A 15,172-nucleotide genomic window follows, 5' to 3' on the forward strand; every position below is an offset into this window, starting at 1 on the left:
AAATAATCCTCCGGCTGCTGCTAACTGCCAGTAATTAAAGAACAGATTCCAGACACAGTGCCCTGTAGCTCTCCTGTGTCCTGCTTCCCTGCAGTGCTACTCAGCTCCCCGTTGCAGATGCAGCTCGAGCACGGGCAGGGTGATGGCAGAATGGGGACGGGCCAAAGCTGCCCGGCCGAGGCCTTTCACCCTGACTCCCCGCAGGTTCAGCGGGAGGTCGAGTTGAGGGTTTCGGCTGAGCTCATGCTAGAGACCGGCTCTGGGGCTGGGCTCTCTCTGTAGCTCAGGGGCCTGGCTCCAGAGTTCGGGATAAGCCTGGTGGCAGGATGGGGCCAGCTGCAAAGCGCAGCTGTCCGATGCCTGGGGCAGTGATCTGGCTTGGACCCCTCTTCCAGAGGAGCGGTTGGGGGTGTAATCATGGGATGGGATGGAGACACACAGCCCCCGCATGAGGCCCCAGGATGCAGGGACATATGCTCACTGCCATGTGGGCAGCCCAAGTGCACCATTCTGTGGCCAACCAGGTCTGTGAGCCCCGCCTAGCTCCACCCTAGGCCTGTGAACATCCCAGGGAGACAGGAGAGCCCAGGGCTGCATTTGTGGCCTGTCCTGAACATGAGGCTGCCCAGGGTGGGGCCCATCTGCACCTTCTGACCCAGGTGGGAACTGCCATCGAGTCTCCCTTTGTTGCGAGGGCACAGCATTAAAGGGAAAGCAAAGGCAGGAAAGCGGAGAGAAAGGCACTACAGTTCGGTGGGGAAAGTCCTGCGCTGGAAGGTGAGAGTTTCACGCCACGCACCAGGGGAAATAGACCCCGTGCAGGGTGCCAGCACAGCCCTGCACACCACGGAAGTCCCCCAAGGAGACCCAATGGTGCAGTGGCCTTGCCCTGGCCCTCTGCCCCGGCACACCCGGCTGTCAGCATCTGGGGACGCAGCCACCGGCTGGGCATGTGTTGGCTGCATTCCCCCAGCTCTGAGGCTTGACCCGACTTGTATTACGCCACCGTCCTCTCTGCCCTTGGGGTCCCTGATTTCTGACGCTGTGCCCCACACCTACTTCTCTTCCCATCGGTGTCCGCGTGGGTTTTCCGGGTGAGGACGCCGTGCTTGTAGGTAACTGCATTCAGCGCCTGTGGGATGTCCAGGAAGGGATTGCTGCCGTCCACGATCCTTGTCACTTTCTTGGCACCAGCCCCGAGTTTGTCATCCACGAGTTCCGACAGCGATTTCCTCAGCTCGTCCTCATCGCTTGGAGAGAAACCCAGAGACGCCACTGAGCAATGACCATTCGCCTGCTCCACCCACATGGCCAGAGGCATCCAGGCCCAGGCTAATGAGGCCTGGGTGGAAGAGGGGCTCAGCCTCATAACGTAGGCCAGCTATCAGAGACAGGGCGAGCTCTAATTTGCGGGGCAAATTACCCCACGTCTGTGGCCGTGGGATCTATACACTCCCCTCCCGGGTATGAGCCTGGATGGTGCTTGAGGCTGGTGTGGAGTGGGCTACGCCCCGGATCATGGGCTGGGGCCCACCTGAGACCAGACGACACCGGAGGCAAGAGGAATAAGAGGCAGGCGCACGTAGTGAGTGGGGAAGGCTGCAGCAAGCCAGCCAGGATGCTCAGAGGGAGGGAAGCTCTCCAGGCAGGAGGCCCTGGCAGAGATCCTAATGGAAGCAGAGCAGATACCGGGAAAAGCTCTCCATGCAGAGACGGGCAAAACCTTAACTAAGCGGGGAAGGGACTGGGCAGCTTGTCTGCAACCGAACACCTACATCTGGCCTGCGGCAGCTGACCTGCAGCTCAGGCTGCGGGGGGCCGTACAATGGTGGTGTGGGGCTTGGGTTGGACCTGAGGCTCCGGGGCCACCCCAGAACGGCCCGTGTCTCGACGGCACACCTGGGGCTTGCTACAGATTAACCTGAGGCTGTCTCACAGTTCAGCCGTGAGCTAGGCACTGATGGGGAGCATGAGTGTGCATTGCATAACACCCTTGGGAGGCTGGGAATGCTGCAGGGTGAGCTGTCAGTAATCCTGAGGATGCGGCAGGCAGCCTGGCGTCAGGGGAGGGCTGTGCTCAGCACTACAGCTGGGAGACAGGGCCTGGCACACTCCCTGCTTCAGGCCACACTTGTGTCAGCACACAGGAGGCCAGAGGTCTCTCATGTTGCAAGCAGCCTGTCTGCAATAAAGCTCATCGGCCTGCAGACAGGCAGCATCCGCCTCCCCTTCCTCCGAGATCTCCCTCTGGTCCAGAGAGCACATGGACACGGGCTGGGTGCGGCAGGAGGCAGAGCTCTGCAAAGCAGCAGGTACAGCTGGACGGGAAGTGATCAGCCCCAGCTTTTGGAAGGCAGCTGCCCAGATGCTCTGCTCTCCCCTCTTGCTGGGTGCGGGAGAGGCCGTGCGCCGGGAGGTCCAGTAGCAGTGTCATCGCTTCCCTGTTTTCAGCTGAACCAGCTGCACTTTCTCTGAACTCTCTTATATAAAATGTCCTTTCTTGGTGCCTTAGCAGGGCTGGAGGCCTCCCTCTAGTGGCTGATTTACAACAATTCCCTTCTTGCTCTGCTGCCGGCAGGGGAGTGGATCAGGTTTGCTTTGCACTGCTTGGATTTTGCTTTCGCTCTCTCCTATATTTAGGGTAGGATTTTCAAATGCACCTAACAGCACTTGGAGCATAACATCCGTTACTAATCACTGACTATTTAATGTGATAGGGTCAGCGGCCACACCAGAGCAGCCCGACTGGCAGAGATCAAAGGCCTGTCTAGCCCAGAATCCTGTTTTCTGACAGCAGCCGGCGGCTGTTACTTCAGTGGGACTGAACAGAACAGGGCAGTTACTGAGCTGATCCATCCCCTGCCAGCCAGTGCCAGTCAGAGGGTTAGGAGAGCCCAAGCCCGGGGCTGCTTCTCTGACCACCTTGGCCAAGAACCGAGCATGTATCTAACCGGGTCTTAAGTCCAGATTTACGTTTGTCATCAGAACCTCCCCTGGCCAGGGGTCCCACCGGCTGGCTACGCATTGGCTGACAAACCCCTGGCTAGTGGACTTCCAACTTATCAATGGAACGGGGCAATGTTTTTCAGATGAAAGTTTTTTTTTTTTGGCGGGCAAAAGACGAAGATTCATCTATCCTGAAGTGTTTTGTGACTTCATCTTGCTTTCTGCGCAGTGTTCGTTTGGGAAATAAACTGGCTGGTTTGAGACAACTTTTGTGGCATTAGATGCCTGGAGACATTAAGCATGGACAGAGCCAAACAAAATGCCTTGTTTGTCCCAAGACAGTTTTCCCCCTGACTTTCCAGTGCGTGGAATTCTTTCAAAAAATTATTTTCTATCTGAGGCAGAATGATTCCCTCCACCTTTTGGAAATTGTCAATGAACCAAAATCCAGTCCGTGATTCCCCCAGATTTATTCGTCACCCGCCTGCCTTCCAGGAGAAATAAAACTGCACAAATCATTTGCTAGTGACAAGGGTTCTGCAACCAGGCAACTGCATTGGGAACCAGCCCTGGGAAAGGGAACCTGTCGGCCATAAGAGGCTTGTGAGCATCTGGAAGTGACCACTCGTCATTGCCATCTGATGACCCCTTTCCAAAAATGCCCTAGTGGCCAAGGGGGCTGGGACAATTTTTACAGTGGAGGTACTGAGAGCCACTGACCCAGACCGGAAACCCTGCACAGGATGGAAACCGCTTCACTCCAGGTGGTGCTGAAGCTCCTCCCCATCCATACCCCTTGTTCCAGCACGTAGGTTAGTGGTTCTTAGTCCAATTCATACATCGGTGGCTGCATCTTGTCACTCCCACACTTGGTAATGAAGACTTCAACATAGAGAGACCAGGAACTGGTAGGCCCAGGACGTAAACAGGTTTGGCCTGAAGAGCTAGGGGGTTGGAGTGCCCAGACCGTAGCAGGTCTGTGGGTAAATCCAGGGGTTGCTGCTAGGGTCAGAAGACCCCTAACCACACAAGATTCTTTTTAAAGAGGATGTTCAGCCAGAGCGAAGTCAGGTTGTGTCCCCCTTTCCTGGCTCACCTTGGTTCAGGCCCATCAGCTGACGTGTGGCTTTTCAAAGAGGGACCAGTGTAGCCGGGGGGACGGGGGGCACGTTCCCAGCACAGCTGCTCCATCCTGCCCTCAGCTTGGAGAGCTCAGAATTGCATGCAAGAGACCTTCCTTGTTTCTTCTGGGGCTGTTCTTTGCCTGATACCCACATCCCCTGCAGGCGTGTGGCTTCCTAACGGGCAATCACCCAAGGGTTGGCATTCCGAGCAGTACATCTCTCCAGTCCTGCTTTCAGTGACACTGAGTAGGTTGTGCAGTAGATTTCTGTAATCAACCGACTGTGTGCATTGAAATGGGCCGAGATACATTGTGCTAAGGGGGTTGCAACAGGAATTAGTCCAGGGGGAAGGGAGGCACATCCATTCTAGCTGCAGCTGCTCTGTGCAGTGCTTTCCACAAAGCTACATGGTGGCCCCTGCTGGGAGTTGTCTTGTTTCTGCTAGTTAATCCCTGGGGACTGCTGCCCTGGCGTGTGTGCTGTACACACTGCCCAGCCTTTGTGGCTGGATTTGCAGTGGTTTCCTGTGCCCTTGGTACCCAGCAAAGTCTGTCGAAGCTGCACAAGCAAAGGACGTCTGAAAAAACATAGGCTAATTCTGCGTCAACGCAGGAGGCCTCTGGCAATGGGAGGGGTCGGTTCTGGGTCCACGAGCTGCTGGGTCTAGGTAAGGCTGGCTATGACTGCTCTGAGACACGTCACCACAGATCGGTTCAGCTGCAGCCGTCACCCTGGAGAAAAACTAGTTCCAGGCGTGGCCATGGGCTGGGCTGGGCTGGGCTGGGCTGGGCTGGTGGAGCGTTGCTTCCAAGTGGAGACTTTTGAGCAGCGCGACTGCATTTTCACACAGCAGGGGGATGTACTTCTCAGAGACCCTAACAAACCCCCACGTACAGCCCATAGCGACATCTCCCCTGGTCCCCCGGCCGGCACTGGCCCTATCAGATGCATGCCCCTTCTGCAGCATTGCCAGCCCCTGCACATGTTAACACTGCATTCCCTGGGCCGTCTCTAGCTGAGCACTTGCTTCCCGAGCCGCCAGCTTCTTTGAGAGAGACCTGTTGGGCAGAGGGCCCTTCAGGTGGTACTTACATGGCCCACTCCAGCTTCTCGTTCTTGATTGAGTTATACAGTGTCTGAAACAAGAGCACAACATTAGCTGGGTGCAGCTCCTCCAGGCAACGGGTCCCATCTGTGGAGGCCTCCTGGGTGCCTGCCTTTAATCCAGCAAAGGGCTCTCGGAGAGGGGCTCTGTTGGTGCAGGGCTGTTTGGAACAGGGAGCTGGGCGCCACTGTGCCGGTGCCTGTCCTGCAGATGGGCTGCGATGCTGGCGTTGGCAAGGGGTAAGTGCGGTTCCCCTCCGAGGTGAGCAGCTTTCATTGGGCATCAGGCTCGTTTGCCAGGCAAGGCCAGTCGGGGGGATGTTAGGGGGTGTCTCTGCCTTCTGGGAATTGAGTCCCTTCCAATGGGGAGAGCTTCCCTGCAAAATGCCAGCACCAAAGCAGAGCAGGGCAGGTCACCGGGCCGCTGGTAGACCAGCTCTGGAGCCCTGCGTGCCAACCTGCAACCTTATTACTAAAGCACTGGGCTCATCTGCTGACCTGGAGCGATTCCTGGCTGAACTCCTGCCCCCTCAGAGGCTGTGGGGAGGCTCCCGGCCACGAGGAGAGGGGTGGGGGTTTGGAATGACCCATTTTGAAAAGGGGAGGGGTGACGAGCCCAGTGGCATGAGCTGCACTGATGGGGAGCGGCAGGTTTGAAAGCTGTGACCGCAGAGGAGCTTGGGGAAGTCTGTGTCTGCAGCAGGGGATGAAAGACTAGACTTGCTATGGCTGTCTGTTATCAGAGAGGGAGCCATGCTAGTCTGTAGCTTCCAGAACAGCAAGAAGTCCTGGGGCACCTTAGAGATGAGCATATATTTTGGAGCATCAGCTTCCGTGGACAAAGACCCACTTGGTCAGATGAAGCGGGTCTTTGCCCACGAAAGCTTATGCTCCAAAATATCTGTTCATCTAAAAGGTGCCCCAGGACTTATGGCTGTCTGCAATTCTCTCCTGCAGGGCTAGTCACCAGCAAGCTGCACGCTCCTCCTGCGAAGGCTCTGTGTGCTTGACAGATGTGTGACGGCCTCACCAGGCTGTTGGAGACAGGCCTAGCAGTGCTCGTACGGGCCGGAGCAGCATTAAGGCAGAGCTGTGCCAGCAGTTGGGAGAGAATGAAGGAATTCCTGGCTTCTACCCTGGGCTGAACCTAGCAGGAGCTCTGAATCCAGCCCTCACTGTGGGGAATATAAGACAGGGAACTACCGAGGGACTGTCTGAATTAACAGCTCTTCAGGGCAGTGATGGTCTCTCGCTGTATATGTGCAGCACCTAGCACGATGGGCCCATCTCTCTGATAGGCACCTCTGTAATAACACGAATACAGCGATCATGTTACCTTCAGCAGATCTTTGGCAAAGTCCTTGCCGTCATTTAAGCCATCCAGGTTTGCTATGAATTGTTGGCATGACATCTTCTTCCCAATGTTCTGCAATGCAAACACAGAGAGCATTAAACCCCTGCGTTGTTCCCCTGTTCATCAAACTGCTCCCAGGAACTGACAGTTGCTCTTAGAGTGGACCTTGACCCAGCAGCCCAGTGCTATATCTCCGTGACCGCTGGAGTTCCTCTCCCCTATCATGGGAGGTTCCCCTATCGTGCTCGTCACTGTGGCGTCTGGTGTTTGGAGTCTGAACCTGGCTCCATATCTATGACATCTAAGCCCCTCCCCACACAAATCAGTAGTGTTCCCGGTCCAAATCCGGAGCCAGCCTTTTCCAATGGGTTTGTCCCTGGCGATCCCATGCTACTGAATCCAGGCCGAGTCCGACACCACAGCTGACTCACACCCCTGGTGCGCCGACTGTAATAAATAACACTGGACCAGGTTCCCTGGGGCCAAAGTAACACAGAACAGACATGAGGTCAGGTCAATGACTCTTGAATGTGGTGGGGAGCATATGCTGGGCAGCTAGAAAGGGCTAAGCAAGGGGGCAGAGCAAGAAACAATCAGCTCAATGTTTTCATGCTCTGTGCTATTTGTGTGTGGACTTCTCAGCCAACGTGCAGACTGCGTGTCATCTGCTCTAGGCCAATGTGAGGGTTGTGTGTTATCTGCTGTCAGCCAATGCATAGGCCAGGTGTCGTCTGCTCTTGGCCAACGTGCAGGTCGTGTGTCATCTGCTCTTGGCCGACGCATCGGTCATGTATCACCTGGTCTCACCCAACACATGGGTTGTGTTTCTTCTCTTCTCAGCCAGCACAAGGGTCATGTTCTGTCTGTTCTCAGCCAATGCATGTGTCCTGTGTCGGCTGACCCCGAGCTGGTGGCCCACCTTTGTGAACTATAAGTAGGGCTTCTGTTTTTGCAGAGTATTAATTATTAAGTTTGTTGTGGGGTGGAAGTGGGGCTTACTTTTAACAATGTTTATGCAGATGTTCAAAAATTGTGTGGGGGGGTATATCATCTCTCATAGGATACCTTGCAATGAGTACTGTACAGTATCAGCATGTGGAACAAGAGCACTGCACGTAATGGTCCCCAGGGGGCTTTCCCATATGACCATTTCAAACCACCCCTTGTTCAAGTGAACTAGTCCACTGGCTTTCAGGCTTTCCAGCCTACCGGCCCCCATTCAGGAGTCCCAGTTGCCTTGTGTACCCCCAAGTTTCACCTTACTTCAAAATGATTGCTCGTAAGATTAGACATACGAATACAAAGGTGTCACCGTGTGGTTACTAACAAATGGCGGACTTTCTGCTTTTTACCCTATAAAATATAAAATAAGTGCATTGGAAAATAAAGGCTGGGCTTCTGTTTCAGTGTGCAGTGCACTGAGCAGTATAAACATGTCACTGGCTGCATGGAATTTTAGTTTGTTCTGATTTTGCTCATGCCTTTTCTGTAGCCTGGTGTAAAAGGAGGCAAATCTCTGGAGGAGCTGCTCACCAGACCTCGGTGCATCCCTGGGGGTAAGTATAGCCACTGCCTTAGGGAACCTTTAGTGCACCCCAGCAGGGTCTTCATAGCTCAGGTAACGAGCAATATGTTAGTGCGCTTTGGAAATAACACTCCCTAGTCTATGCTCCTGCTCTGTGGAGACAAACCCTTAGCCCCAAGCACCCCCCATTTCTGGTGCTTTGCCAGAGTTTCTTGGATAAATGCTGCTTAAGGAGTTAAAGGCAGCCGCTGCTTGGGATAGTGCGCGGGGCGGCCGCTGGTCTCCAGTAAGCTGGCAGGAGGAGGTCGACAGGGGCTGCCTGCCGGAAGTGGTGACAGCAGTGCTGGCGTGTTGTGTGGGACCTGCTTGCAGTGAGCGAGCCGAGTCAGTGCAAAGCCGGGTGGGTTTTGGAGAATGAAAAGATGGGGGAAAAAAATCTCAAAACCCCAATGAAACAAGCTACTCCCCCGACCCAAGACGTGTTCCCCATGCACTGGAAACTGACCCTCAAGCGGCAGGAAAGCCCATCACATAGCAAAGGCAGAGGCTAACTGGGAACATGCTGACTCCCTGGCAGTGCTCATTGCTCTGCGCCATTGATGGTTGCAGTTCTGTCCCATGTCACTAGCTAACACCATGTGGGCAGGCTTGGAGGGTAACAGCGCTAGCTTTGCCCCTGCAGTGGTTGAACTGAGGATACATTTCTCTCTGAGCTGCTCTGCTTGCTGGTTCCACATTTAAATGATTCTGTCTAATACTCCCAGGTATGCGCATTATCAACAGTAGAGTCTGGATTAATCAACGCCCGGGGTGGGGTGGGGAGTCGGGTAGGAGAACAATAAAGTGCAGTCGGAGGGGATACCAGGCTGGGAGGGGTGCAACTGCTTTACAGGGTGGGGTCAGAATTCAAAAAGATCTGGACAAACTGGAGAAATGGTCTGCAGTAAATAGGCTGAAGTTTAATAGGGAACAATCAGCTTCCCACATACAGAATGGGGAGTGACTACCTAGGAGGGATAGTAACCGAGAGGTGGCCATGTTAGTCAGTACTCCACCAAAACAAGCCAGCAGTCTGTCGCACTTTAAAGACTAACAAAATGATTGATTCGGTGATGAGCTTTCGTGGGACAGACCCACTTCTTCAGATCAATTGGTTAACTTGGTTGCAGGGCCCACTGGTCTGACCTGGGCCCTGTACCCTAGTTAAACACCCTCCTGCCCGGCCTGGCTTTCCTAGCAGGCTGAAGCCCTGTAGTATCTTAACGGCTCCTCAGGGCCTTTTCCAATGGATCTGAAGAAGTGGGTCTGTCCCATGAAAGCTCACCACCGAATAAACCATTTTGTTAGTCTTTAAAGTGCTGCATTTCTGCTGCTTTGTTTTATCTAGGAGGGAGTATTGCAGAAAGGGACCTGGGGGTCACGGGAGCTAAATATGGGTCCACAGTGTGACAATGTTGCAAAAACAGAAAACCATTCTGGGCCGCATTAAGGGGAGTGTGGTAAGCAGGCGGGAGAAGGTCCTTCCTCCCCTCGACTCTGCGCTCTCCCCCACCCTCACAAATACGCACAATTCAGATACTTTTAAAAGTACATTGTTGAAATGCACAACCACGTAGGGAGCCACACAAACAGAAGGACTTCTTACACAGGAAAGAAACGCACCAAGCGCCAATACTTCAAAGTGAAACGCTACAGGCACTGCACTTACCACCTGGCAAAGGGTTAAAGAGCAGAAAGAGAAGGTCCAGGAGCAGGAGGAGGAAAAAAGGAGGAGAAGAAGGAGAAGAAGAAATTAATGTCACCCAGGTAGAAAAATAAAGAAAAGAACTTTCACAGCGGGAAGAAACCTCCTCGGCCTGGTAACTCAGTGATCCTCATTTCTCCCATTGTCATCCCGGAACAAGTAGGAAAAAATGTTCCTTGTAAAATTTGTGATGGATATTTTCCCAGTTTTTCAGTGGACAACCAAGGCAGCAGGTGGCTTGGCTCTGTGAAACATGCCCAGTTTTCGGGAAAGCTTGGGGGGTTGGCTTTTCATCAAACCCTGCAACATTTTGACCGAAAGCCTATTTTGTGTGCTGGCTGGAAAACCATTTTTGGTTGGGAGAAAAATGCTTTGATGGAAAAAAAAAAAAAAAGGCGACCAGCTGCGCTCCCGTTCACACGAAGGGTTTGTGAGATGTGCTGCCTTGCACAGTCCTGTTCCCACCCCAGCTGAAAGCACGAAACACCTTGCTCAGTATTCCCTTTTCAGGCGGGAATTGTGCAATCCAGCCAGCACATACACTTGCCCTTGGGAACCTGTGAGTCATTTGCCCCTGGGGGCCACACCTGCCAGGCCTGGGACTACCCGGCACGTGAGTCAGGGCAGCCTGTAACACAGAGTGCTATGCACGTTCTGGTAGGGACGCCGTCTGGTGGAAAGCTCGGCTCAGGGAGTGCCAGGCGACGTGTGCACTTTCTGTTGCTATAAGTTCTCAGTAGCCTCTTTTAGCTCTAATGTCAGGGCTTCGGAGCCTCTCGCTTTCCCTAGCCACTAGGCCGCCGAGCTGCCCGAAGCCCAGGTGCGCCATTGCTATGGCAGGTGAGGCGCTGGCCCATGGCTTGGACTAGCTTCCAAGCAAATCGTTCGGGCTGTCCCCACAGTTCAGCGTCCCCCGGGCTGCGGGGTGCTGTGTGATTGGGCACAACAGCCCCCTCCCTCAGTAATACGGCTGAGCGGGGAGCAGGGAGAATGGCACCTGCGGTTGCCTCTGTGGATGGGGGGGTTGAAGGAATCCGTGCCAGACTCCAGCTACCCTCTGGTGCTGGGGCCCACAGCTAACCAGGATCCTGCCCACTGGCCTGACCTGGGCCCCGCACCCTGGTTAAACACCTTCCTGCCCGGCCCGGCTCTTCCCGGGCAGCCTGTAGCTCTGTAGTGTCCTAATGGCTCCTCGGGGTCTTTTCTGGCCCTCGGCTGCAGGGTGCAGCTCCAGGCCACACAGGGCTGCAACCCGAGTTTTCCTGAGGTGGGGACGGGGCACCCAGAGCTGTCCCTTCCCTTCCCTGCACCCAGCTCTGACCTCTCCCCCCAGGTTATCCCTCTCCCAGCTCTGACCTCTCCCCCTAGGTTACCCCTCTCCCAGCTCTGACCTCTCCCCCCAGGCTACCCCCACCCCCAGCTCTGACCTCTCCCCTCCCCAGGCTACTCCCATCCCCTGCTCTGACCTCTCCCCCCAGGCTACTCCCACCCCCAGCTCCGAGCTCTCTGGAGCTCTGCCAGCCTGAAGCTCTCTTTCACCTCATGCCAGTCTGTGAGGGAAGGGAAAAGCCATTGGGCTCCTAGTTCCGGCTTCTCCTGCCTCACCCCCTCAGTGTCCCCAGCCTGAGGGGCTAGAGGGGAGCTCCTGCCACCACAGCGGTGAGGCTGGGCCCAGAGGTGCCTTGAGAAGAACATGCCCAAATTAAACCCCACTGGCATTCCATGAGGAGCGTGTGGTGGAGGAGACAGCGGTGGGTGCAGCAGAATGGCGTTTGTCAGGGCGGGCTGCTTGGGCCGCTGCCTGGAAGGCCCTATGTTTGCCAGGCCCGGAGGCAGAGGGTAGCTGCAATGCTGTGGTCAAGGAGTGTTTGCAGCCAGAGGGCTCAGTCTATGGGCGGTGCTGGTGCAAACGCCCAGCCCCCACCAATGCACACTGAGAGCCCAGGTGTGAGAACTCGCCGCCCAGGCGAGTGGCCAGAGCACCAGGCGGGTGGCTCCGGGCCAGCCTGGCCTGCTCCTCCTAGCACCTTGGTTCCACCCCTCGCCCCCAGCACCTGCATTCTCTGCTGAGACCCAGCGCCGCACTGGAGCGCTCTATGCGTGGGGTGGCTCAGCTCCGAGCTGGATTCGCTCTGCTGAGGACATGGGGCCTGGTGCTCACTGGGGCAGTAAGGAGCTGCCCCACGGGGGAGGAAGGGTATTCTTCGGAGGCACAGTGCCTCCCCTGGCATGCCTTGCTATCACCAGGGGCTAACGTGAGGGAGGGGCCGACTCATGGAGACTCCCCTTTGGCCCCACCTGGTCCCTGGGTATGACTGCCACCTGGGGCAGCACAGGTGACATTGCACATGGCCTGCACCAGGCTTTGCTTGTGGGGGGGTCAGGCTGACTCTGGGGACAGGGGTAATCAGCCCCAGCAAACATGGGGTTAAAACCCTGGGTAGGGCAACCAGACAAAGCCTTGATCCTTGGGGCTTTGCTGTAGATAGGTGCCTATGACCCCTTCCCTGAGATTTCCGACTTGCTCTCTGACCCCCGACCCAGGGCTGCGAAGGCCGCGGGGAATCCTGCGGGCCATCCGCCCAAGTTCTCCCCGACACCCCACCCAGGATACCAGCTAATGCTGATGGGATGGTCAGGGAGCCAGGGAGTCCTGGCCCAGCAGAACGAAAGCATCACCTGGTACAAATCCTGTGCCAGCTCGTTCCAGAGCTGCTGCTCATTCCCCATTCACTTCAGGCTCCTGCTCGTCTCGCTCACACAGACAAGTCCTTCTGCCCTGGTCTTTTCCCCTTGCAGCAGTATTCCCCCACTTCTCCTATTCTGCTTCCTTCGGTATGTCCTTTATGCCCCTCTTTCTGGAGGTCTCTGTTGTCACTCGCTGTGTCCCACCCCCACAAGAGCAATGGATCTACTCCAGGGACAGCCAGAGCCCTCCACCAGTCTGCCCTGAGGGTCACACGGGCTAGTGGGGAGGTGTGGCAGGTTGGGCTCTGCTGGAAGCTCTCCCACAAACCCACAGCATGGATCAGGGTGAGGTTCTGCAGGACAGATGTGCTGTGCCGACCCATGGAGGGAGGGTCAGAGCCAGTGGTAGGAAGAGGACCAGTGGGCAATGTGGTTCCAGAGGAACATGGGTCACAAGGGGGTGGGAGGGAAGGGGAGGGGAAGACCGAGCTCTTAGCCCCTTCCCAGGAGAGTTGAATGAGGATTGACTTGAGACTCCCCAAGTACCCACTGCCACCCTTCACTCTGTCCCTGGGACAGATCAACAGCGCCTTGGGGAGGGCTGCCGTGATCAGACTAACCCTGCTGACTACGCCCTATAACAATATGTCCCTTCTGGAGCTAAAGGTTACAAGCCAGTGGCCTTTGTGGCGTAGGACTGGGACCTCAGTCATTTTTCCAGGCATTTTCTGGACTCCCTGTGTTCAAACATTGCTCCCCTCCAGTGACACTTCCCTGTTCACACATGGCCTGGCTGTGAAAAGCTCTTTTCTGGCCTGATCTCTCCTCCCAGCATCAAGATGAACATGTCCTGTGTGCAGCACTAGGAATCCTTTGCTGCCTGGTGAAACTGCCCTAAACAACCTCGCGCCTTTGTCAGAGCACCTGTCGCTCCGATCAGTGCACTAGGTCCTGCTGCAGCTGGGGTAGCCAGGGGACCCAACGTGTCTGAAGTGCTCAGTGCATGGTGCTGTGTGACATGAGCTGGTGAGGCGGGTGTCTCAGTCCTAGTGAGTGCACAGCAGGCTGATGCATGGAGGGGAACTCTCCTGAGGTCACTAGAGAACCAGCCGGGGAGAATTTAGCTCAGCAAACAGCCATTCCCCAGTCAATGGCAAGCCCAGCACAGCCTTGGAGTGACTGCTCATGGGGAGCTGTTTGCCCTCCCTCCCTGGCTCCTGGAGTCCTTCCCTGGCAGGGCAGAAGCCCATGAAGGGGCACAGGGACCTGAGGTGCACTATGACTGTCTGAGCTGGGGCCATACTCTCCCAAAGGCCAGAGACTAGCCCCATCGAAGCCAATGGGGGCACTTGCCATTGACTGAAGTGGGATGTGACACCAACCAAGTCTGTCTCTAGGGTTGTCCTTCAGGCCCTGCCGGGCAGTTGCTTGGTCTGGCCTCGAGAGTCCCACCTTGGAAACGGCAGAGCGCTCTCTTCTGACCCACCCCACTTCTCCTGGTGCGCCTGCAGCACAGCCACAGCCCAGGAAGGGAGGAAAGAGGGAGGGATGCCTCCATAAGCTCTACTTACGTGGCCGTGAAGGTCTGTGTTGAGCAGCATCAGGGCACAGGTCAATGTGTGAATCCCATCTGCAACATACAACAAAGGCAGCAGACTTTTAGCTAGTGTTCTCCAGACTATTGTCCTCAAAGCACCTGGCCCCTCTATTGTCTCAGCGCTCCAATGTTAAGGGGAGGGCACGCCGTGGCTTTTTGTGAATGCGGCCGGATTTAACAACACACGCAGCAGTGCTGCTGGGTCCAATGGGCGGGAATTTAGTGGGCTCGTTAAATAAGAACATAAAAATGGCCAGACTCGGTCAGACCTAAGGTCCTGCTAGCCCAGTCTCCTGTCTGCTGACAGCAGCCGCTGCCACGTACCCCAGAGGCAATGAGCATAAACAAGTAATCACCTCCCCTGTTGCCCAGTCCCAGCTTCTAGTAAAAACAGGGGCTAGAGATATGGCCTTGCCCACACTGGCTAATAGCCATTGAAGGGCTGTTCCTCAATGGGCGTGTCTACGCCAGGAAATAACTTCAAAGTTAGGCACTACTTCGAAGTAGCCAGCAGAGAGTCGACACACGTTTTCCCTTACTTCGACGTGGGGAGCCCAACTTCGAAGTCCTTACTCCGTTCCTGGGAATGGAGTTGTGCCCTATTTCAAAGTTTAACTTCGACGTAGGGTACGTGTGGACGTTCAACTTCGAAGTTGCTTACTACGAAGTAAGCAATTTTGAAACTATTTTTGTAGTGTAGACACAGCCCGTGAGTTTATCCAGGTCTTTTTCTAACCCTGTTATAATTTTGGCCTTCACACCACCCTCTGGAAAGGACTTCCACCAGTTCGCTGTGCAAAGTGTGAAGAAACACTCCCTGTTCGTGCTAAGACTTTGCCTTACTAATTTCATGGGGTGACCTTCTCATTTGCATGTTATGAGAAGGAGTAAATAACAGTTCCTTATCTTGAAGTCCTGTGGCACCTTATAGACTGACAGATATTTTGGAGCATAAGCTTTCGAGGCAAAGACCCACTTCATCATCTGGTGAAGCGGGGCTTTGCCCGTGAAAGCTTATGCTCCAAAATATCTGTTAGTCTATAAGGTGCCACAGGACTTCTTGTTGTTCTCAAAGATACAGACTAATACG

The 15,172-nt window shown here is 55.1% G+C and overlaps 1 protein-coding gene across 1 annotated transcript in view; it reads right to left on the reverse strand.

Annotated features, from left to right (window-relative positions):
• PSD2 (pleckstrin and Sec7 domain containing 2) overlaps nucleotides 1–15,172 on the reverse strand; it is a 70,974-nt gene that overhangs the window by 18,351 nt on the left and 37,451 nt on the right. Inside the window, exons 6-9 of the mRNA XM_075009558.1 lie at nucleotides 14,057–14,115; nucleotides 6,511–6,600; nucleotides 5,163–5,206; nucleotides 1,060–1,250 (exon numbers count right to left, since the gene is read on the reverse strand). Coding sequence (XP_074865659.1) covers nucleotides 1,060–1,250; nucleotides 5,163–5,206; nucleotides 6,511–6,600; nucleotides 14,057–14,115 — 384 coding nt within the window. The remainder of the gene's footprint in view (nucleotides 1–1,059; nucleotides 1,251–5,162; nucleotides 5,207–6,510; nucleotides 6,601–14,056; nucleotides 14,116–15,172) is intronic.

Source organism: Carettochelys insculpta, chromosome 15 (genome assembly GCF_033958435.1).
Source record: "Carettochelys insculpta isolate YL-2023 chromosome 15, ASM3395843v1, whole genome shotgun sequence".
NCBI lineage: Eukaryota > Metazoa > Chordata > Testudines > Carettochelyidae > Carettochelys > Carettochelys insculpta.